This window comes from Notolepis coatsorum, assembly GCF_963971535.1.
Source record: "Notolepis coatsorum genome assembly, chromosome: 7".
NCBI classification, from domain to species: Eukaryota; Metazoa; Chordata; class Actinopteri; order Aulopiformes; family Paralepididae; genus Notolepis; species Notolepis coatsorum.
In genome coordinates, this window is record NC_140171.1 from 12,931,210 (window position 1) to 12,953,998 (window position 22,789).

At 46.1% G+C, this 22,789-nt stretch overlaps 1 protein-coding gene across 1 annotated transcript in view; it reads right to left on the minus strand.

Moving 5' to 3' along the window:
- Positions 1-9,899: 9,899 nt before the first annotated feature.
- fbxl18 (F-box and leucine-rich repeat protein 18) overlaps positions 9,900-22,789 on the minus strand; it is a 31,172-nt gene continuing 18,282 nt past the window's right edge. Inside the window, exons 5-7 of the mRNA XM_084318506.1 lie at positions 22,386-22,789; positions 16,977-17,195; positions 9,900-12,478 (exon numbers count right to left, since the gene is read on the minus strand). The exon at positions 22,386-22,789 is cut by the window's right edge and continues 702 nt beyond it. Coding sequence (XP_084174632.1) covers positions 12,322-12,478; positions 16,977-17,195; positions 22,386-22,789 — 780 coding nt within the window. The 3' untranslated portion in view covers positions 9,900-12,321. The remainder of the gene's footprint in view (positions 12,479-16,976; positions 17,196-22,385) is intronic.

The window sequence follows — 22,789 nt, forward strand, 5'->3', positions numbered from 1 at the left end:
TCTTCGGTACTGGTGCCACCGCCTCGGCATGGTACATTACCGCGACGGGCCCACTCTGTTGTCCTGGCTGACGCTTGTTGATATCATGCAGGACCTCCAGGTGGGTGCCACCGCACCTGCTGCACTTCTTTTTCAGGCGGCACTCAGCTGCCAGGTGGCTGCGCGCGCAGCGGAAGCAGCGGCGGTGGTCCTTGGTCCACTGACTCACCTCGTCCGTGGTCAGCTTCCCGAAGGTGTCGCATTGGTACAGCCGATGTTCTCCCTCACAGTACTGGCACTCAATCTTCCACTGGTCCTCTTTCGTCGAGGGGGTGTTGTGGTTCTTGTGTGGTACTGATTCGGCTTGGTGCATAACAGTCACCAACCGGCGGTTATCCGTTTGTCCCCGAGGTCCGAGTCTTGGGCTTGGTCCACTCCATACGAACGTGTCGAGTCGTAGGCTACTGACCTCCCTGGCGAGGAACTCAGATAGGTCTAGGAGGGATGCCTCTGGACCGTTGGGGTCGCGGTAGTCTCTCTGCCGCCTGAAGCGCTCTTGTCGGGCGGGAGGGAGCTTCTCTAATATCCTCTCTACGTTGGAGTTAGCGTACAGTTCGTAGATACCCTTTTCCTTTTGGGACCCCAGCATCCCTACCAGGGACTGTACCTTGATAGACAGGTCATCTAGCGCTCTGTTGTCTCTGGCTGGGGGGAGACGGTCAATGTCTCTTATCTCCTGTATCACGTAGTCCCATACGCGTCCATACCGTTGGTCGAGTGCTGCTAGAGCCGCTGTGTATGGGGTAGTAGAGTTGGCATAGGCCAGCGCTATATTGTGCGCTCGGGGCACCTTGAGGTGCTTCAATAGGGTAGCATACTTGTGGCGTTCATCAGCTACATCAACCATCATTGTCTCTAAGCACATCCGTAGCTCCGTGTACTGTGCTCGGTTCTCATGGGTGAAGTCTGGAAACGTCGGTGCGCCAAGGTACGATGTCATGGATGACTGGCACATCGTTGAGCGTTGGGGAAGAGGCCTCCTAGGCGAGTCTCCCCATGCGTGTCGTCTTGGGCTGGTACTTGGTGGGTACCGAAGGTCGGGTACCCAGGTGCTGTCCCTCGGGGCTGGCGGTGCGTCAAACTCACCCGTGAGTTGAGTCGGGGGTTTGTAGCGCAGGGCCTCGGGGCTGACTTCTGGGCTGTACTGGACCTCCTGGTCCAGAGTACGTTGCTGCTGGTCGGGGCTGTACTGGGCCTCCTGGGCCAGAGTACGTTGCTGCTGGTCGGGGCTGTACTGGGCCTCCTCTTCCTCCTCCTCTTCCTCTGCTAGGACCTGGAGTCTTCTGTTCAGTCTCTCGGCGTGGTCCGGTTCTTCCCGGTTGCTGGGTCTCGTATGGACCGGCTGGGGAGGGGGTTCGGAGACGTGGACAGGATCCTCCTGTTGGCGGAGTCCCGGGTCGCTTCGTCGGGTAGGGGAATGTGTCCTAGACCCATGTCTTGACGATCTCTGAGAGCTCCGTGCGGAGTGAGGGGGTGTCGCCATGGCAACCAGTTTGTCCATCAGCTCCGCCTGCAGCCGGTCGCGCTCTGCCTCGCGCTGGGCATGGGCTGCGTCGCGCGCTGCTTCACGCTGGGCATTGGCGGCGTCGCGCTGCGCATTGGCGCTGGCCTGGGCGGCGTCGCGCTGTGCGTTGGCGGCGTCGCGCTGGGCATTGGCGCTGGCATGGGCGGCGTGGAGCTGTGCATTTGCGACGTCGCGCTGTGCATTGGCGGCGGCGTGCTGTGCATCGGCGCGGCTTCTCTCAATGTTCTCTTCTGTCTGGAGGCGTCTGGTCTCCAGTCTTATGCGGTCGTCTTCACTCCTTTGTTGCGCCTGGAAGCGCTCTCGCTCGCCTGCAAACTGTTCGCGCTCGCGCGTCTGTTGCGCTTGAAGTCGATCGCGTTCGGTGGAGCCTGCCAGGGTGGCGATGAGTGCTTGCGCCAGCATCTTGTCCGCCGCGCTGGGGGAAGACGCCGTTCGGGGCGATCGGCTCCCGGCAGTACTTGTTGGAGACCCGTTCTCCTGTTGCGTACCGAGGAGATCCGTCTCCTGGGTGCGCGTCTCTTCTTGTGGTGGGTCGGGTTCCATCCCGGGAGGGCTTTCTTTATCCTGGAGCGCTCCGGGGACTACCTCGTCGGCGTTGTCGGGGGATAAAGTCGTGTCAGTTCCCTCCTGGTCCCCACCGTGAGCTTGGTCAGTTACATTAGAACCCACTAGGGCCTCTGTTGGCGGGGTAGCCTGGTTGGTAGGGTCGGACATAATTTTACTATCCGCTTTAGTTATTTTATCCGTATCTAATTTCCCTTTAAAGCTAGGTATTGGACTGACAGCGTATGCCTCTAGATAGGGAGGTGGCTGCCGTCTGCGCTGCGGGCGATCTAGCTTAGGAGAACCGTTTGTGGAGTGTTCGTCATCGGCCATGTCAATATTAATATTATATTAATATTACGCTAATTATTATCCGGGGCTCGAAGGACCAATTGTAACTGAGGGGTACAATTCCCTGACTGTATTAATCAAGTATTGGTATCATTAAACCACTACCGTATTATGTACATTACTGGCCAATACCGTACACAGGTATATGATGAGAACTTCTCCACAATAACACGGTTTCCACACAAATACTTGTTTAGAATATTTATTACATCAAAAGGGTATTATTACATTACTTTAATTGCGCTTATAAGGCAAATAGAATGTGCATAGGCGAATCAATAATGAATGTTAGGAATTATCTATGGTACTCAGAGTTACTACCGGTTGTAAGCCAGCAGGGGGAGGCAATGCTCTATGCAAGTCAATGGGTCCACGGAGGCGATATCACCCCTGTGTCAGCGGGGAAAGCAGCAGCTGTGATCCCAGGGTGCGCGTCGCACAGGTGAAGCCGTGGAGTCTCTGCTCCGACAGAGACGGGCTCGAGTGATGTCCTCACGGGCATGTGTAGATCTCACAGCAGTGGGGTAGACGGTTCTCTGCTCCAGCAGCCACAGTCAAAAGCAATAATCCTGCCGGAAGGTGGCTCTGCAATCACCGGTGTAGGTATCCTCCGTGGTGCACGGTAGTTCACAGTTGAACTTGACGTTACTATCCTTATTAGCACGCGGCAATAAGTGCTCTATGTAGACACACAATTACCCACTTCACGTGGTCTTTGACTCGTAATGAAGGCTTTTACTAGTAGGGAGCAAACGATACGTTAAACAAACGTATTAGGATAACACGAGACTATCTTGGGGCAATACGAGCCCTACTCTGCCCACGTTGCGTAGTGGGTGAGAGACGTCGCTTGGATAACTGGAACTGAACGAGACTGAACGGGACAAGGGACTAAGAGGAATTCTACATTTCTTGCGCCCTATTTATATGCACGGTGAACAAATAGTACCATTCGTATTTCGGTAGCCGTATTCCTACGTGGAACCGGGGCTAGTTGGGACATGTTCGTCGGCACTATTGAACTTGACTCAAGGGGCCTGTCTGCTGGCGCCAGGTTCTTGTCCAATGAGAGAATGAACTATTATGGGCTGTAGTAGACTAAAGGGATATTCAGTGTATATGTACAAAGAATATACAAGGGATATCAAACGACATACAAATACTATTCAATCTGACCCTTTGTAACAACGACCAACCACCTCAAACTGAACCTAAGCAAAACAGAATTGCTCCACCTGCCGGCCAAATCCTCCCCCCTGACCGACCTCTCCATCACAGTCGAGAATGCAGCTGTGACCGCGTCACCGACCGCCAAGAACCTTGGTGTTGTCCTCGACGACCAGTTGAACTTCTCTGCTCACATCGCAGCGACAACCAGAACCTGCAGATTCCTCCTGAGCAACGTCAGAAGGATACGCCCCTTCCTGACAAAAGAAGCCACCCAACTCCTCGTCCAATCAACAGTCATCTCCCGCCTCGACTACTGCAACGCACTGCTAGCTGGCCTCCCGGCCACTGCCACCAAGCCTCTTCAACTCATTCAAAATGCAGCGGCCCGCCTGATCTCAAACCTACCGAAGTCGGCCCATGTCACCCCACTTCTTAGGGACCTGCACTGGCTCCCCATTGCTGCACGTATCCGCTTCAAGGCCCTCGACCTAGCATACCGTGCGGCAAAGGGAACCGCTCCCGCCTACCTCCGGTCAATGGTCTCTAACTACACACCCTCAAGACCCCTACGCTCTGCATCTTCTGGCCGCCTCAGATCTACTCCTATCCAAGCTCCCGGAGGGTCATCAAAGAGAAGCCGCCTATTCTCAGTCCTTGCCCCACAATGGTGGAATGAACTACCCATCCCAGTTAGGACAGCCGAATCCCGTCCAATCTTTCGCCGTCGACTAAAGACTCACTTCACTGGCCTGACAACCAACCATATCTAGCTCTGTAGACTATATACAGAAGCAGCCTAAACTACAAAAAAACACGTTGAGTGTCATCCCGATTCTGATCACCAAAAGACTAATCAATTACTCATTATCACGTCCCATATGTAAATCTAACCTTATCAATATCAGTGTTCAACCACAGACTATCTCACACCCCACTACAGAACCCGTACAGCTAAAACTAGCACTGTTCAACGTTAGAGCGCTGAAACAAAAATAATTTCTGATAAATGAACTCATAGTAAAACATGGTGTACATTGTATGTTTTTAGTAGAGACATGGTTAGACAATATCACTGGTGTAGCAACACTGATTGAGACCTGCCCTTCCAATTTTAAATTCTATCAATCAAACAGACAGAGTGGGAGGGGAGGAGGAATAGCAGCAATCATCTCCACTCAATTTGTGTGCAATGATATTGACCTGGGAACATTTTTATCATTTGAATACCTTGCTATTGTATTGAAAACAGAAATGCCAGTAATATGTGTGACATTGTATCGACCACCAAGGTACTCGCCACTCTTCATACAGGAATTTTCAGAACTCATATCGATCTGCATTACCAGGTATGATAGAATCATTCTTAATGGAGATCTAAATATTCATATCAACAAAAAGGATGACCCCAGGGGTTGTGAGTTTCTGAACCTACTGGACAGTTTTGGACTGATGCAACATGTTCACGAGGCCACCCACCAACATGGCAACACTCTGGACCTACTAATAACAACAGGGCTAAACATTGAGAATATATCAGTAAAACAAATTCCAATTTCTGACCATTATTGTGTGTTCTATGGTACAAGCCTAATATTACATAAGACCAGAAGCGAATTCCTAGTTCACAGAAGGCTTCTGGACGCTAGAGCTGAAGCAAAATTCTCTAGTATGATGAAATCATATGACCAATGCAGTGAATCCTCCTTAAATCAGCAAGTGCAAAACTTCCACAGCACCTTGTCAACTGTGTTAGATACTGTTGCCCCTCTAAAGGTTAAAAAGGTAAAAACTGATAGAATCTCTCCATGGCTAAATAAAACCAATGTTAAAGATAACAAGAGAAAATGTAGGATAGCCGAGCGAAAATGGAGGAAACTCAAACTCACAGCTCACTTTAATTTATACAAAGACGCCATGGGCGCATACAATAAGGCAATACAACTTGCGAGAAAGGAATATTTTTCCAAAATGATCTCAGAAAATATGGGTAACTCCAGGGTACTTTTTTCCACCATTGACCGGCTGATTAACATACCACCCCCCCATATACCGCAGCAATCAGCCACAAAATGTGAAGAGTTCGCAGTTTTCTTTAATGAAAAAATATCATTGATTAGAGCAAGCATTACCGCTGATATAGATCTGACTATGAGTGAAACCCCACCTGAGATAACTATGGGGGAATTCACATGTATTACATTACCTGACCTCTGTAAGATTGTCTCTGAGTGTAATTCCGCCACCTCCTGCCGCGATCCTATACCAACAGCATTTCTCAAGCGGGTGTTTGATAGTGTCTCAAATCATGTCCTTGAAATCATAAATATGTCTCTTCAAACAGGCACTTTTCCAGATGCATTTAAAACAGCTGTAGTAAAACCACTACTAAAGAAAACAAACTTGGATGTAAACGAACTAAAAAGCTATAGGCCAATATCGAACCTTCCATTTATCAGCAAGATATTAGAAAAGATAGTCTCAGTACAAATAAACTCCTTTCTCAAAGATAATAACATCATGGAGGAACTACAATCAGGTTTCAGAACAAATCACAGCACTGAAACTGCCCTTACCAAAATAGTTAGCGACCTCAGGCTAAACTCCGATGCTGGCAAAGTCTCAATTCTTGTCCTATTGGACCTTAGTGCAGCGTTCGATACGATTGACCATAATATCTTGATCAGTCGTCTAGAAAGACTGGTTGGCTTTTCCGATCATGTACTAAATTGGCTCATAACATACATTAAGGGGAGAAGGTTCTATGTTAAGCTTGGAGACAATGTATCCGAGGAACATGACAGCAATTTTGGAGTCGCACAAGGAAGCTGCCTTGGTCCATTACTCTTCTCACTATATATGCTGCCCCTCGGGGACATCATTCGAGACCACAATGTATGCTTCCATAGTTATGCTGATGATACACAACTATATATCTCCGCAGAACCAAATAACACTACAGCCATACAGTCCATTACAAATTGTCTGTTAGCAATAAACAAGTGGATGAACAATAACTTCCTAAAATTAAACGAAAGCAAGACCGAAATCCTATTGATCGGCCCAAAAGCGAAAAGGGAAGTGCTTTGTAAAAACCTGGGGAGTCTGTCATCCTATGTAAAGACTGAGGTTACAAGCCTAGGTGTCATCTTGGACTCAGACCTGACCTTTAAGTCTCATATAAATAAGGCCATGAAAACGTCATTCTTCCACCTAAGAAACATAGCGAAAGTAAGACCTTTCGTAAATAAAAAGGATGCAGAGAAACTTATTCATGCTTTTGTATCAAGTCGGCTTGACTATTGTAATGCACTGTTCACTGGTCTTCCCAAAGCAACCATTGGGAAGCTTCAGCTTATCCAAAACTCTGCAGCTCGATTACTAACTCATACAAGGAGAAGAGAACATATCACTCCAGTCCTGGCCACTCTGCACTGGCTTCCAATAACTCATAGAATTGATTTTAAGGTCCTTTTCCTAACATATAAAGCTCTTAATGAGCAAGGCCCAAAATACATAGCAAATTCCCTAGTTAGTTATCTGCCCTCAAGAACGCTACGGTCATCCACTACAGGTTTACTAGACACGCCCAGAAACCAAAAAAGGATAGGAAGTATGGCATTTGCCAACTATGCCCCAAAACTATGGAACACACTACCAACACACATCAGAAACGCCAGCTCTATACACATTTTTAAAGGAAAATTAAAAACGTACCTATACAGTCTAGCTTACAAATAGTTATGGCTTGGAAAAACCTGATGGATCCATGAGGCTAGGATAAGCCTTGTGGACCCAACTTTTTAGATGAAGGAACGGGTACATAGGAGACACGCCTCCAGTTTTTCAAAAGTTTTTGACACGCCTCAGCTTCTGAGCTGAAGGCGTGTTTTTGCGGACCTCCCAAACTTTCAAACTTTTTAGATGAAGGAATGGGTACAATAGGAGACACGCCTCCAGTTTTTCAAACGTTTTTGACACGCCTCAGCTTCTGAGCTGAAGGCGTGTTTTTGCGGACCTCCCAAACTTTCAAACTTTTTAGATGAAGGAATGGGTAAAATAGGAGACACGCCTCCAGTTTTTCAAAAGTTTTTGACACGCCTCAGCTTCTGAGCTGAAGGCGTGTTTTTGCGGACCTCCAAAACTTTCTAACTTGAGACTGTTTTCTTTATACGTTTTTCTTTTTCTTTCTTTCTACCACAAGACGCGGCCACTGATGGGTCCATGGGACTTGGATAAGTCCTGTGGACCCAACTCTGGCCACTGACCACATGAGCGAACGGGTACATACGCACACAATACACGGCCACTGATGGATCCATGCCTACGCCCTGCCTAAAGCTGTAAAGGAATGTGAATCACTACCCACCTTCAAAAACACTCTCAAAAAACACCTACGTGAGACTGCAATTCGAAACTGGCCCCTACAAATGTCCTAACCTAGTTGTACAGTAAATGACCAAGTAAGGCTTTGTCAACATTCCAATGTACAGTGTAAAATGTGTGTGTGTCCCCTACCCAACCCCCCCCCCCCCCCCCCACCTCCAATGTACAGCCCTCACCCAACCCACCCAACCCCACCCCACCAACCTCCTCCAATGTACAGTTTCTACGCCAAATGTATATACACTCCTTTTCTGGACACTTTTGTATCACAAACAGTACTGTATTTGCAAATCTGATATGTCATAAATGTATAGATGTAGCAGTACTGTCTATCTGTATGTCATGTATGTCATATATGTTATGATGAATTGAAAATGGGGGACCCTGGTGGAAACAAGACGAAAGTCTTTCTCTGGTCTGCATCCCCTTAACAATTGTATGTATTGAGATGTACTGTACTGTACCCATTCTGCAATCTGTTAATAAACTTTTCAATCAATCAATCAATCAATCCATGGGACTTGGTAAAGCACTATGGACCCAACTATGACCACTGATAAAAACGTAACTACACTAGCATTATAAGACCTAAACATTGCTACCTACCATACAAGTGCATTGGTTTAGTGCACTTCCGGTTGCCACTGAGCGGAAATGTTTGTGCGGACCTGTTCTCCCAAACTGGTAAGCAAATGACTGTTTTTACGTTATTTTCATTTTTACGTTACTATTATTATTATTTTTTTTTTTTTTAAACATTGAACTCACTATGACTTTATTGCTTTTATCGTTATATATGCCTATAATTGTGTACAGCACTTTGAGCTACATGACATGTATGAAAGGTGCTTTATAAATACTTACTTACTTACTTACTTACTTCTTCAACCATTATCTGAAATGATAAAAAAAAAGAAAAAAAAAATCTAACCCTGACTAACCTTAATGTCATGCACTTGTCCTAATAAACTAACCTACACTGTAACACGCAACACTTTTATGAACATTGTTACTCAGCTGATAGAGTTATACCCTTCTTGCTGTCTTGTCGCACAGAACTTGTAAGTCGCTTTGGATAAAAGCGTCAGCTAAATGACTAAATGTAAATGTAAATGTCTTGTGTGCGCCTACGAATGAACAGTAGCCTATAGGCTTAATTATGGAATAATAAGCCATACTGCGTTCATTCATTACGCCCGCCGTAGGCTATATATATTATGTCATTCATTCATTCATACAGTACTGCGCGCGCGTGTTTCTGTGTGTGCGCGCGCGCTGCGGCAGGTGTGTACCGCGAGCTGTATATGATGCCAATACATTAATCTAATCTAGTTTTGATGGGCGCAAGCGTGATTACGAAACCTAGCCGCATTTCTCGGAGACGCTCTCTGATTGGCACTGACTGACGCTAGGTTTCGTAATCACGCGGCTCACAAAGCACTTCCGCCATTCCATTTCACACAGCTGCGTCACCAGTTGCCTTATAAGGAGCTATGGAGGCGGTGTTTTGTATGCAAATGAGCTGAACGGGAACGCGCTTTGGAGTTTACGACAGAATGCCATTCTCCAAGCAGATATCAGATCATATAATTTCTGCGACCGTTTCAGCCACTTAAGACATATCTCCAGCACGTTCAGGACTCAGAGTGTACTTGTCATAGATTATGTCTCAGTGGTTCCAAGATAAGTCTTCCAGAATATATCTTTGAAAAAATTTCGGGAATGAGACCCATTGTTACTCAGCTGATAGAGTTGTACCCTTCCTGATGACTTGTCGTACAGAACTTGTAAGTCGCTTTGGATAAAAGCGTCAGCTAAATGACTAAATGTAAATGTAAATATAAGGCAGACAAGTTAATACCATCATTTATATAGTTTTATTACATCTCTGAATTGAAAGAACACATGTACAGAATGTTGCACGTTTCATATTTTTGGCACTTATTTTCAGCTTTGTGTCAAAGTTGCAAAACAGCTCAACATTTGCTAAACATTACAATTAATAATGAGCATTCCAGCGTGGGGCCTGTGCCACTAGGTGGCGGTAAAGATCACAGAAACAAGAGTTCACTGGCCTGGGTTGTCATAGCTGTGAATTCTCCTTTCTTGGCAGGAAACCCAGCATGAAACACCAGCCGGTCGAGTCCACAGTAAACATTGGAAACGGTCTGTCCCCTCAAACTATGTAGGTTTACCAAATATGAAGGTATACTGTCACAGATTCACACAAAGGTATGGGTTTTTACCTGACCGTCGTCCACGATATATACATACTGTATCATTTTAAGTTAAAGCTGCTACGAGGTGGTCAACAAAACATATCATCGATATGATATATGGTTGCGATACCTTGGTATAACTACGGTAAACAAATTAGACCATTGCTGAAACAATTGGTAGCCTAATTCTCACGATAAGACCCCAAGTTCCCATAAACCCTGTCGCCTCCGCCAGGGGAAATGTTTTGATGAAGCGTTGCCAACGGTGAGCGTGAAGTTATTTCCATTGATGAAGCAGGTTTAGTTTGAAAGGCTGATGCCTTCAGCAGAACCCTGTGGATCCAGACACACAACGTCAGTAGAACATGGAGGATATCGATGGACTGGTGGCTGAGAGGAGGATGAGGAAAAAGCTAGAAGCCATCCTGGAGAACCCCTCCCACCCCCTCCATGAGGAGCTAGCCAGAATGAAGAGCACGTTCAGCCAAAGACTCATCCTCCCCCCCGACACACCACAAACCGTCTGGGCCGGTCCTTTATACCGGCAGCCATCAGGCTCTTCAACCAAGGGCTCGGATGGCCGGCTCTGCTGCCAGAAGAACTAACTGCGTCAGAACTCGAGAACAACTAGAGAGATGACTCCTATTCACCCTATTCTCACCACGTGCACTCATATCCATCCACCTATTCACCCATATATCATTGACATACTCCTTTACACTCATACTAGTCATATTAGTCTTATTATCTGTTATATATATATATATACTCATATTGTTTATACTGTCCATAGTGTTAATTCTGTTCATACCGCTAGTGTCTTCAGTACTATATATTTATTTATTTGCTCATATTTATTTATAATACAGTTAGTCTCTGTCCTGCTATAATACTGCACCACTCAGTTTACTGCTGTTGCTACTTGTGGTGCCCCCCCATGCTGCTTTAACACCTGAATTTCCCCAAGGGGATTAACAACGAATCATCTTATCTTTGACTCACGGCGGTCACGGCAGTCGTCTTTTCAGTCTCTATCGATCTCAACATGTTTCTGCAGTAATCCTGCCAAGGTATGGACGTTGAGTTGACCATAATATACCGATGTCAAAATCTTCCTAGTAGCACCTTTTAATCAAAAACTTGTTCTTTCATTTAAAGAAGTAAAGGAATATAAACCATTTTGAATGAAACGGCACAGTCACAACTGTATTACAAGATAAAGAAACAACAAAATTTGTACTGGAAAACTGAATACCATCAAATACCGTCAAAACTATGAAAAACCATCCCTGCCTCAAACCCAGGTCAACACAGTGTTCAAACCCCACCATACTCTCGCTAGACTACGTTACTGTATGTAAACAATGATGATGTTTGTAGTAAATACTCTGCTTCCCAAAGCAAACCACAGGGGAGAAACTCCAGAGGGGAGAGACTTCAGAGGGGAGAGACTTCAGAGGGGGAGAGACTCTAAACCCCACCATGTCCGACGACAACACCATCTCCACCAGAAGAGGTAAATAAAGTACTAATCCACCACAGGAAAAAAAGGTACATAATGTATGTTATGTTATAGCCATAAGTAATATATTTACTTATTGTATAAGTCATATATTTACGTTTCGTATAGACGAAAGTCCAAAACAAACAGCGGTACTGGGAGTCGAACTAACAATGATTGTGGTTGCGGGTGAGTGCTCTCACCACTAGACAAGACACATAGTGCTCTCACCACTAGACTAAGCCAACCACCCACCCTGATACAAACACAGCTACAGTATGATGATAGTTCATTTTAACGGTTATCGTTGAGATAGCAAGTTAGGTTATGGTTAGTTTATGGTAACAGTGTGGTTAGGGTTTGGGGCGAGGCTATCAGAAAAGTGCGTCTCGATAGTCTTGAGGTAAAGGCACTTGCCTCCCATGTGAGCATCCCGGGTTCGTTCCCCTGGGTTAGTTGTTCATGTTGTGTAGACCATCTCACAGAGGTGGAATATGCTATTTAAATAAATATTGGCAAGACGACGTTGGCGTAAAACGGGGTCAAGTGGTCTTTTACTGCAACTGGACAGTCCTTTACGGCAGGGAGCGTCACCACGGCGGCGAAGGTGTGGCTTGGGCCACGTGGCTCTGGAACAAGGTGATCTGATCCAGGAGGGGGAGGGGCATGTCTCTGATGACCAGAGGTAGGTCTTCATGCTGTAAGGGATAGATGACCACGCTCAGGGCTGGTCTCTCCGCCGAGTACCTACAGACAGAGACAGACAGAGAGAGAGAGACTGGTGAGGTTAGTGTCTTTACACACCTGTATATCTTGGACAGGTGTGTCGGAGGAGGAGCGTAGGTTTCACATCAAAAGAGTAATAATAACAATAAATGGGATTTATATAGCGCTTCAAGTTCAAGTTTCTTTATTAGTTGTCATACAGAAGTACAGAATACTTTTATACAAAATGCTTCTTTCTGTTACGCTCCAGAGACTGTGCTAGACAAAAATAGATAAGTATAAAATAAAATAAGAATAGCAAGTATAAAATAGAAGTCACGTACGTAGACACAAGTGTTCAGTATGTACATATGTACAATGTTCAATGCAGAGTAGAAGTAACTGAGTTACTATACAATATACTATATAGTGCAAAGCAGAAATGGGATGAGGTACAATTTAGGTACAATTTACAGTAAGGTGTAATGAGGTATGGGTTGTAGTGCAAATTCTTTACCAATAAATATAAAGTGTGTTTAGGTGTTCTAAAGTGTGTAAAGTGGTTGTGTTGAGTTGTTTGTTTAAAGTGAGTGTGTGCGTGTGAATGTGTGTGCTGTGAGTGCATTTGATGGTTGTTACATAGTGTTATTGTTCGTTGAGCATCCTGATGGCCTGGGGATAGAAGCTTCTTCTGAGTCTTTCTGTGCTTGCCATGAGACTCCGGTATCGCTTGCCTGACCGCAGCAGTTCAAAGAGGCAGTTGTTTGGGTGGCTGGAGTCTTTGATAATTCTCTTAGCCTTACCCATGCACCGCTTGTTGTAAATGTTCTGGAGAGTGGGAAGCCCCCCTCCAATTGTGCGTTCGGCTGTAGTCTGCTACGGTCTTGTGCGGTGCTATTCCCAAACCAGGAGGTTTGATTGAAAACTTTATTAACAGATTGCAGAATGGGTACAATACAGTACAGCTCAATACACACAATTGTTAAGGGGATGCAGACCAGAGAAAGACTTTCATCTTGTTTACATCAGGGTCCCCCATTTTCAATTCATCAGGTTGATGAATGAAGGTGATAGGTTGATGATATGAAGGTGATATTGCCAGTCAGGATGCTCTCTATTGCACATGAGTAGAAGTTCTTAAGGATCTTCTGACTGACTTGGAACTTCCTTAGGCGCCTGAGGAAGTAGAGGCGTTGCCGTGCCTTCTTCACAACACTGTCAATGTGTGTGGTCCATGTCAAGTCCTCTGTAAGTGGTATTGTTCTTCTAGGAGTGCTGCACTCTTGAGTGCATAGTAGGGCTGACCTTCGAATTCTTTTTTTTGGCATTCGAAGCTTCGGGGCCGAGATTTGATTTTAATTCGAAGCTTCAAGATTTAAAAATCTTCTTATTTTTTTGGGACTTGTAAAGCACTTTGTTCAACTTTGTCAGTGCTGTAAAGTTTAAACCTTTTTAAATCTTAGACAAACGAAACACTTTGCTTTCATGAAATAGTGTAAGCCGTCATTTGAGGCTTTATAAAAGCAGCACAATGAACACAAATCTGTCAATGCCGAGTCCGACCTCATCTTAAATAACAAACAGCATTGCTTGTTGTAGTTAACAAAGAGGCAGAGTTGATTTTGCAAAAAAAAAAAATAATAATATTTCTTTTAATTTAAAAAAAAATATTCAAATTTTATTTCCCCATTCGAATCCCATGCCCAGCGAACAAAGCTTCAAAGTATTTAAGACAGCCCTAGTGCATAGTAGTATAGATTTATTAGCATAGTAGGTAGTAGTATAGGCATAGTAGCATAGCACTTCTTTGCAGGGCTATAACTTTTTAAATTGTATTGCTAAATTGACATTACTATGGCCCATTCAACATCAAGTATCTATCGTTTAGGATGTAGCAACGTTCTACTTTTTCATTCACACATTCATACTAAAATATAGTCTAAAGTATAAATATGTTTTTATCGTTTTCTGCAGCATTCCATAGAACGTGAGTTATAGCCACAAATACATATATTAGATCATCAAATGTAGTTTGATACCGATTGACGTCAGATAAAAAATTTCAATTGTACAAGGTCCTAAACGTCATGCCTCATCATCTGCTGGTGACCGGAGGGGGGGGGGGGGGGGGGGGGGGGGGTTTATAAGTCCGTGGCCGACGTTAAATGATTCATGTAGTATGGGCGATATATATATCAGAGCAGATTATATGGTTAATAATAATAAAAACACGCTGGGCGGCTACGTGGCGTAGGTGGGCAAGGCGCTCGCCACGAATGCGGAGACGCTGGGCTCGCCTGTTCGAGCCCAGCGCTCCACATTGCTTTCAGTTTAGCTGGTCGTTCATACATTATAATACACATTGGCCGTATTAGGGGGTGGGAAACTGATGGGTGGGGATCGGGCGTTGTGGACAGCGACTCCTACAGGTCGGTTGGTGCGCCTGCGCAGTAGAATCAGGAAGTGTCGGGGGCAGCGTGAGCCTCCCACGCGTTACTCCTCGCCACTGAGAGATCGAGCTGCGCAGGTGAAAAGATGCGACTGCTGTTACCTCAAGTACCGGAGGGGACTTGTGCTATGTATGACTTAGTCCACATTGCAGCCGGCTTGTGGGAGGCAAGAAACAGCGTTCGTGACAGGGGAGGGTTGAATTGGATGATACGAAATTGGGATGGGAGAAAATATAGAAAATGGGAGAAAAAGTGGACCAAAAAAAAATAATCAAACACGCTGAAACTCACCGCGGCTTCCTCTGACCGTTGGGTGATCAGCGTGGAGCAGAAAGATAGCTATTATGGGATGTTGATATATGCGATCCATTTCCAGGTTGTATAATACTATATGCGTCCAATTTATCGAGTTATTTGCAACCGATCGATGTCCAGTGTATCAAGATGGAGTCCCGCTAGCGATAGCGAGTGCCCGGACGAAATATGGGCGAGCACCACTTCTGGCGCGTCACTTCCGGTTTTGGCGATTCGCCGATCGGCCACCAGATGGCGGCCTTGAACCGTTGGAGAGTTGAGAGGAGATCTACAGGAGATCTCAAGTCTCTGTGGGTGAAATATGATTGCCATGACAGATTTTTGAAATATTGATCTCAAAGACGCTGTACGACGTCATTGGCAGATTATGCATGGCGGAGAATGACGTGTTAAGTCGTCCTTGGCGATTAAAGGGTTAAGTGACGGCAGACAATTGGGCGGGTTTCAGCTGTCCTGACTGTGATGGTTTCAGCTGTCCTGACTGTGATGGTTTCATCTGTCCTGACTGTGATGGTTTCATCTGTCCTGACTGTGGTGGTTTCAGGTGTCCTGACGGTGGTGGTTTCAGCTGTCCCGACGTGATAGTTTTAGCTGTCCTGACTGTGATGGTTTCAGCTGTCCTGACTGTGATGGTTTCAGCTGTCCTGACTGTGATGGTTTCAGCTGTGCTGACTGTGGTGGTTTTAGCTGTCCTGACTGTGATGTTTTGAGCTGTCCTGAGTGTGGTGGTTTCAGCTGTCCTGATTGTGGTGGTGTCAGGACACGAAAGTCTTTCTCTGGTCTGCATCCCCTTAACAATTGTGTGTATTGAGCCGTACTGTATTGTACCCATTCTACAATCTGTTAATAAAGTTTTCAATCAATCAATCAAGCTGTCCTGATTGTGGTGGTTTCAGCTGTCCTGACTGTGCTGGTTTCAGCTGTCCTGACTGTGCTGGTTTTGGCTGTCCTGACTGTGCTGGTTTCAGCTGTCCTGACTGTGATGGTTTCAGCTGTCCTGACTGTGATGGTTTCAGCTGTCCTGACTGATGGTTTCAGCTGTCCTGACTGTGGTGGTTTCAGCTGTCCTGACTGATGGTTTCAGCTGTCCTGACTGTGATGGTTGCATCTGTCCTGACTGTGATGGTTTAAGTTGTTCTGACTGTGGTGGTTTCATTTGTCCTGACTGTGATGGTTTTAGCTGTCCTGACTGTGATGGTTTAAGTTGTTCCGACTGTGGTGGTTTAATTTGTCCTGACTGTGGTTGGAAGTTTGTTCCACCACCATGGAGCCAAAACAGAGAACAGCCTGCTTTGTTTCTTGGACCCCCCAGGAGCCTGAATAGGTCTCAGCATAGGGGCCTTGAGGGTGTGTAGTTAGAAGATGCAGAGCGTAGGGGTCTTGAGGGTGTGTAGTTAGAAGATGCAGAGCGTAGGGGTGTTGAGGGTGTGTAGTTAGAAGATGCAGAGTGTAGGGGTCTTGAGGGTGTGTAGTTAGAAGATGCAGAGCGTAGGGGTCTTGAGGTTGTGTAGTTAGAAGATGCAGAGCGTAGGGGTCTTGAGGGTGTGTAGTTAGAAGATGCAGAGCGTAGGGGTGTTGAGGGTGTGTAGTTAGAAGATGCACAGTGGAGGGGTCTTGAGGGTGTGTAGTTAGAAGATGCAGAGCATAGGGGCCTTGAGGGTGTGTAGTTAGAAGATGCAGAGCATAGGGGCCTTGAGGGTGTGTAGTTCGAGACCATTGACCGGAGGTAGGAGACACACACACACACACACACACACAGAGAGAGAAGGACTGACCTGTCCAGTAGCGTTTTCTGCAACGTACGACAAGCGACCAGGGTCCCGCCCATAAACATGTGGCACATGACAACGTCATGGCAACGCTCCATGAAGGTCTCCACGGCGACGGGGTCAAAGGTCCCACTGCGCGAGATGAGGCAGACGCGGCGTAGACGAGAACAGCACGACAGAGCCTGGAAGAAGGGTGCGTTGGCACTCAGGTAGGGCTGCTCTAACCTGGGGAAACACACAGAGAGGCACACGATCAACACAAGCTCAACACAAGCCAGCAGCACTGTAACAATAAATACTACATACACCTACTCTACCACCCCTAATGACCACCACAACATAATGTGTAGATAGATAGATGCTACATATCCTACTACATGGCCCCTAATGGCCACCACAACCCAACGTATAGATAGATGCTACATATCCTACCACATGGCCCCTAATGGCCACCACAACCCAACATGTAGATAGATAGATGCTACATATCCTACCACATGGCCCCTAATGACACCACAACCCAACGTGTAGATAGATACAGTACAGACAGTAGTCAACACAAGCCAGCAGCACTGTAACAATAAATACACACATTATCCCAATTTCTATTTTGGGATTTTTTTTTTATCCTCTCTTTCTCGGTTTTCTCCCCGTTCCAATTTTTTGTCGTGCCAATTCCCCCCCTCCCCTCCCTGGTTGTTGTGCGCATGTTCTCCTCCTGGTCGGTACAAGGGAATCCTGAAGTCATCCGCACGCTTCCTCCGACATGCGCGGCGAGGGAACATGTCTATGTTCCCCGGGTTCTATGTTCCCCGGGTTCTATGTTCCCCGCTTTTTTTTTCTTTTTTTGAAAAATGGTTCTATGTTCCCCCATCTGCAAAAGGGTTCTATGTTCCCCGGGTCCTATGTTCCCCCTATGTTTCCCATTTTCCAAAAGGGTTCTATGTTCCCCGGGTCCTATGTTCCCCCTATGTTTCCCCCGGTAGCGATAAAGGCTCGCCCCAGGCTCGCCACAGCAGTGGATTTCAAAGATAGCCACTTTTATAGATAATTCATTTGTATCGCAACGGAGTCACGGATCTAGTCGGGCCACATAGCATTATGTCGACAAAAATCAAATACAATAAACAAGTGTAAAATAAAGAATTTTAAACGAAGTTTAGCCTATTAAATCATTTTATAAGCGTTAGTTTATTTGCTGTCTGTGTGAGAAGCATCCATCTGCAGAACAACAGCCCAGCACTCTCTGTCCCCACGCTGTCAGGCCGTCACAGGCCCGCTCAGCAGCGCCACCCACCCAATGGCTGAATTGCCAATGGCTGAATTGGAGTATTGCACTGTGCGGGATTGATTGATTGATTGAAAACTTTATTAACAGATTGCAGAATGGGTACAGTACAGTACAGCTCAATACATACAATTGTTAAGGGGATGCAGACCAGAGTAAGACTTTCGTCTTGTTTACATCAGGGTCCCCCATTTTCAATTAATCATAACATATATGACATACAGATAGACAATACTGCTACATCTATACATTTATGACATACCAGATTTGCAAATACAGTACTGTTTGTGATACAAAAAGTGTCCAGAAAAGAGTGTATATACATTTGACGTAGAAACTGTACATTGGAGGAGGTTGGGTAGGTGGGGTGGGGTTGGGTGGGTGGGGGGACTGTACATTGGAGGTGGGGGGTTGAGTAGGGGGTGGGTGGGGGACACTGTACACTGGAATACTGACAAAGCCATACTTGGTCATTTACTGTACAACTGGGTTAGGACATTTGTGGGGGCCAGTTTCGAATTGCAGTCTCCCATAGGTGTTCTTTGAGTGTTTTTGAAAGTGGGTAGTGATTCACATTCCTTTACAGCTTTGGGTAGGGCGTTCCTGCGGGCAGATCCGCGATGCGTTTATTTAAACTTTATTTAACAGATTGCAGAATGGGTACAGTACAGTACAGCTCAATACACACAATTGTTAAGGGGATGCAGACCAGAGAAAGACTTCCGTCTTGTTTACATCAGGGTCCCCCATTTTCAATTCATCATAAATGTACAGTTCCCTCCCCCTTGTATATATTTACTGTATGTCACAAATGTAACAGTACTGCATTGAGTATGTCATAAATGTCATTATGAATTGAAAATGGGGGACCCTGATGTAAACAAGACGAAACTGTACTGTACCCATTCTGCAATCTGTTAATAAAGTTTTCAATCAATCAATCCCGCACAGTGCAATACTCCAATTCAGCCATTGGCAATAGGCTAAACTTCGTTTAAAATTCTTTATTTTACACTTGTTTATTGTATTTGATTTTTGTCGACATAATGCTACGTGGCCCGACTAGATCCGTGACTCCGTTGCGATACAAATGAATTATCTATAAAAGTGGCTATCTTTGAAATCCACTGCTGTGGCGAGCCTGGGGCGAGCCTTTATCGCTACCGGGGAAACATAGGGGGAACATAGGACCCGGGGAACATAGAACCCTTTTGGAACATGGGAAACATAGGGGGAACATAGGACCCGGGGAACATAGAACCCTTTTGCGGATGGGGGAACATAGAACCCTTTTTCGGAAAAAAAAGCGGGGAACATAGAACCCGGGGAACATAGAACCCGGGGAACATAGGGATGACCCCCGCGGCGACAGCCAGTGACTCTTTTTTCACCTGGCAGCGAGGACTCTCATTGGTGAAGTGTAACGCGTGGGTGGTCACGCTGCCTTCATCAAGTCCTGCCTCCGCTGAGCAAGCGTCCAGACCTGACCTGTAGGCGTCGCTGTCCACAACGCCAGATTCCCACCCATGACTTGCCCTCCCCCTAACCCAGCCAAACGGGTTAGTATAGCGATCAGCCCAAGCCTCAAGCAATGCTGACTCCGGGAGTCGAGACTGCAGCCTCTTGCATTGGTGACGAGCGCAATCTCCGCTACGCCACCTGACCGCTCTACGATTGGATTTCTTAATGCGTTAAAATGTATTCATACCACAGAGCTCTAATTAATTATATACTATACACAGCAGAATACACATTTTATTTCAAAGTCGTAACAATGAAAATTTGCCTTAGATATTATAATGACTTTATTCATATAATGCAACATGAAGAGGGATATAGAAGAGTAGTGTCTAGATCCAATAGCCAGTAAGTAGTGTCTAGATCCAATAACCAGTAAGTAGTGTCTAGATCCAATAGCCAGTAAGGATGTTTTCATGGGAATTGTCACTTTTTGGCCAAGCTGCAAAGCCATAACTTGTCATAATCTTCAAACACAAAATACTAACCCTAATGATGAGCATAAGCACTCAATGAAACCCAATCCCGGCCTCAACTCAGTTACTTTTCTACTCTGCATTGTACATTGTATATATGTATATATTGAACACTTTTGTCTACGTACTTGACTTCTATTTTATACTTACTATACTTTTTATACTTATCTATTTTTATCTAGCACAATCTCTGGAGCAAAACAGAAAGAAGCATTTTATATAAAAGTATTCTGTACTTCTGTATGACAACTAATAAAGAAACTTGAACTTGAGAAACTTGAATCCCATTGCCAAAAGAGTCCAAAAGTCTAACATGCCTATAGACACTTACACTATGGAACTACACACTATATGAATGTATTACATGGCCCATAATGGCCCCCAAACAGCATTGCCAACTTCAACAAAGCTGTGGCCCTTTGATGTGATACCTCCAGGTATTGACAATGATGCATTGCTACATACCCTACCACATGGCCCCTAATGGCCACCACAACCCAACGTATAGATAGATAGATGCTACATACCCTACCACATGGCCCCTAATGGCCACCACAACCCAACGTATAGATAGATAGATGCTACATACCCTACCACATGGCCCCTAATGGCCACCACAACCCAACGTATAGATAGATAGATGCTACATACCCTACCACATGGCCCCTAATGGCCACCACAACCCAACGTATAGATAGATGCTACATACCCTACCACATGGCCCCTAATGGCCACCACAACCCAACATGTAGATATAGATAGATGCTACATACCCTACCACATGGCCCCTAATGGCCACCACAACCCAACGTATAGATAGATGCTACATACCCTACCACATGGCCCCTAATGGCCACCACAACCCAACGTATAGATAGATGCTACATACCCTACCACATGGCCCCTAATGGCCACCACAACCCAACGTATAGATAGATGCTACATACTAGGGATGCCCCGATCGATCGGCCACCGATCGTTATCGGCCGATACTCAGTATAAATATGCAATCTGTGAATTCCGATAATTAGTCATATTCGCCGATAGCGGAAACCGATCAAGCGAAGCTCTCACTCGCTGTCTGTCTCAGACACACACGACCTGCAAACTGCCGCTGCTCCTCCTCCCTAGCCCCGCCCGCCCCCGTGTAGAGTTTGTAAACAAAGAGGTGCGGCTCCTCTGCTCGAGTCTGTAGTGCACTGCATTCGACCTGCGCTAACGTTAGCTACCTAGCTATCGTTACTGTTTAAACAAAATTACCCAGTCAACTATTCACGTTTAGTAGGCATTGTCTAACGGTATTTAGCCGGCTAGCTACCGATAGCTCCTGATATCAACAAATGATCCAGAAAGTCTAGTAGTTCATGTTCATACCTCAGTTAGCTTGCGTTAGCTGACGTTCGTTTACTGTTCAAAACGAAATGTCCCATTGAACTAAAGTTCTGTCTTAACGTCATCTAGCCAGCTAGCAGTAGCTACAGATAGCTCTTGATATCAATGTCTTATAACATTGATTTAATGCGTATTCGAGCTGAGGGCTTGCTGAATGTGAAACGACCAAAGCACTTAACGTTACCAATGGGGTCCCGCTGCAGCGCCGGAGAATCCTTTTGAGCTGGGCTACTAGAGTACACACAGACAGTGGAGCTGTTTGCAGATAGTGAGCATTTTGACTTGTTGCGTGGTGGCGATGTCTCGCAGTCGCAGATAATACAAGTACAAGTCTAATTATATAATATATATATTTTATAAAAAAATAAAAAATAAAAAAAAAATTTATATAAAATAATTTTTAATTTCTTTTTAATCAAAAACAATCGGTATCGGATCGGTATCGGCCGATATGGATCACGACGATCGGTGATCGGTATCGGTGGCAAAAAACGTGATCGGGGCATCCCTACTACATACCCTACCACATGGCCCCTAATGGCCACCACAACCCAACGTGTAGATAGATGCTACATACCCTACCACATGGCCCCTAATGGCCACCACAACCCAACATGTAGATAGATAAATAGGCAGTGAGAGCCAGCAGGTCACCATTATTATAATTCTATCCCTTAATGTACAAGCGTCCTTCCCGGCTATGAGATCTAGAGACGCTACCGTGCGGAGGTTCCCTCTGACCTGAGCTCCTGTAGCTGTGTGCAGTGCCTCAGCGTGTCCAGCAGGGCGGGGGCGTAGGTCATGGCCTTCAGGGACCCCAGATTGGCCAGGGACAATGTCCGCAGGTCCCGGCAGCGCTCGGCCACCCGCGCCAGCCCCGTGCCCTTGAGGACCCCCGGCAGGCCGGCCAGGGTCAGGCGCCGTAACCACGGCAACGCCTCCAGCGCAGCCACGTGCGCGTCGCCAACCCCCCGCGTCCACGCGCACACGCCCCGGGGCTTCAAGCAGGCGCGTGTGCACGGCTCCAGACGGGGCAGGGCGGAGATGAACCCGGGACCCGTCAGCTCCAGCGCCTCCAGGGAGGGGCAGGCGGTCAACAGCCGCGCCAGCCCCGAGGTGCCGTCCCCGGCGGGGGAGGAAGGCTC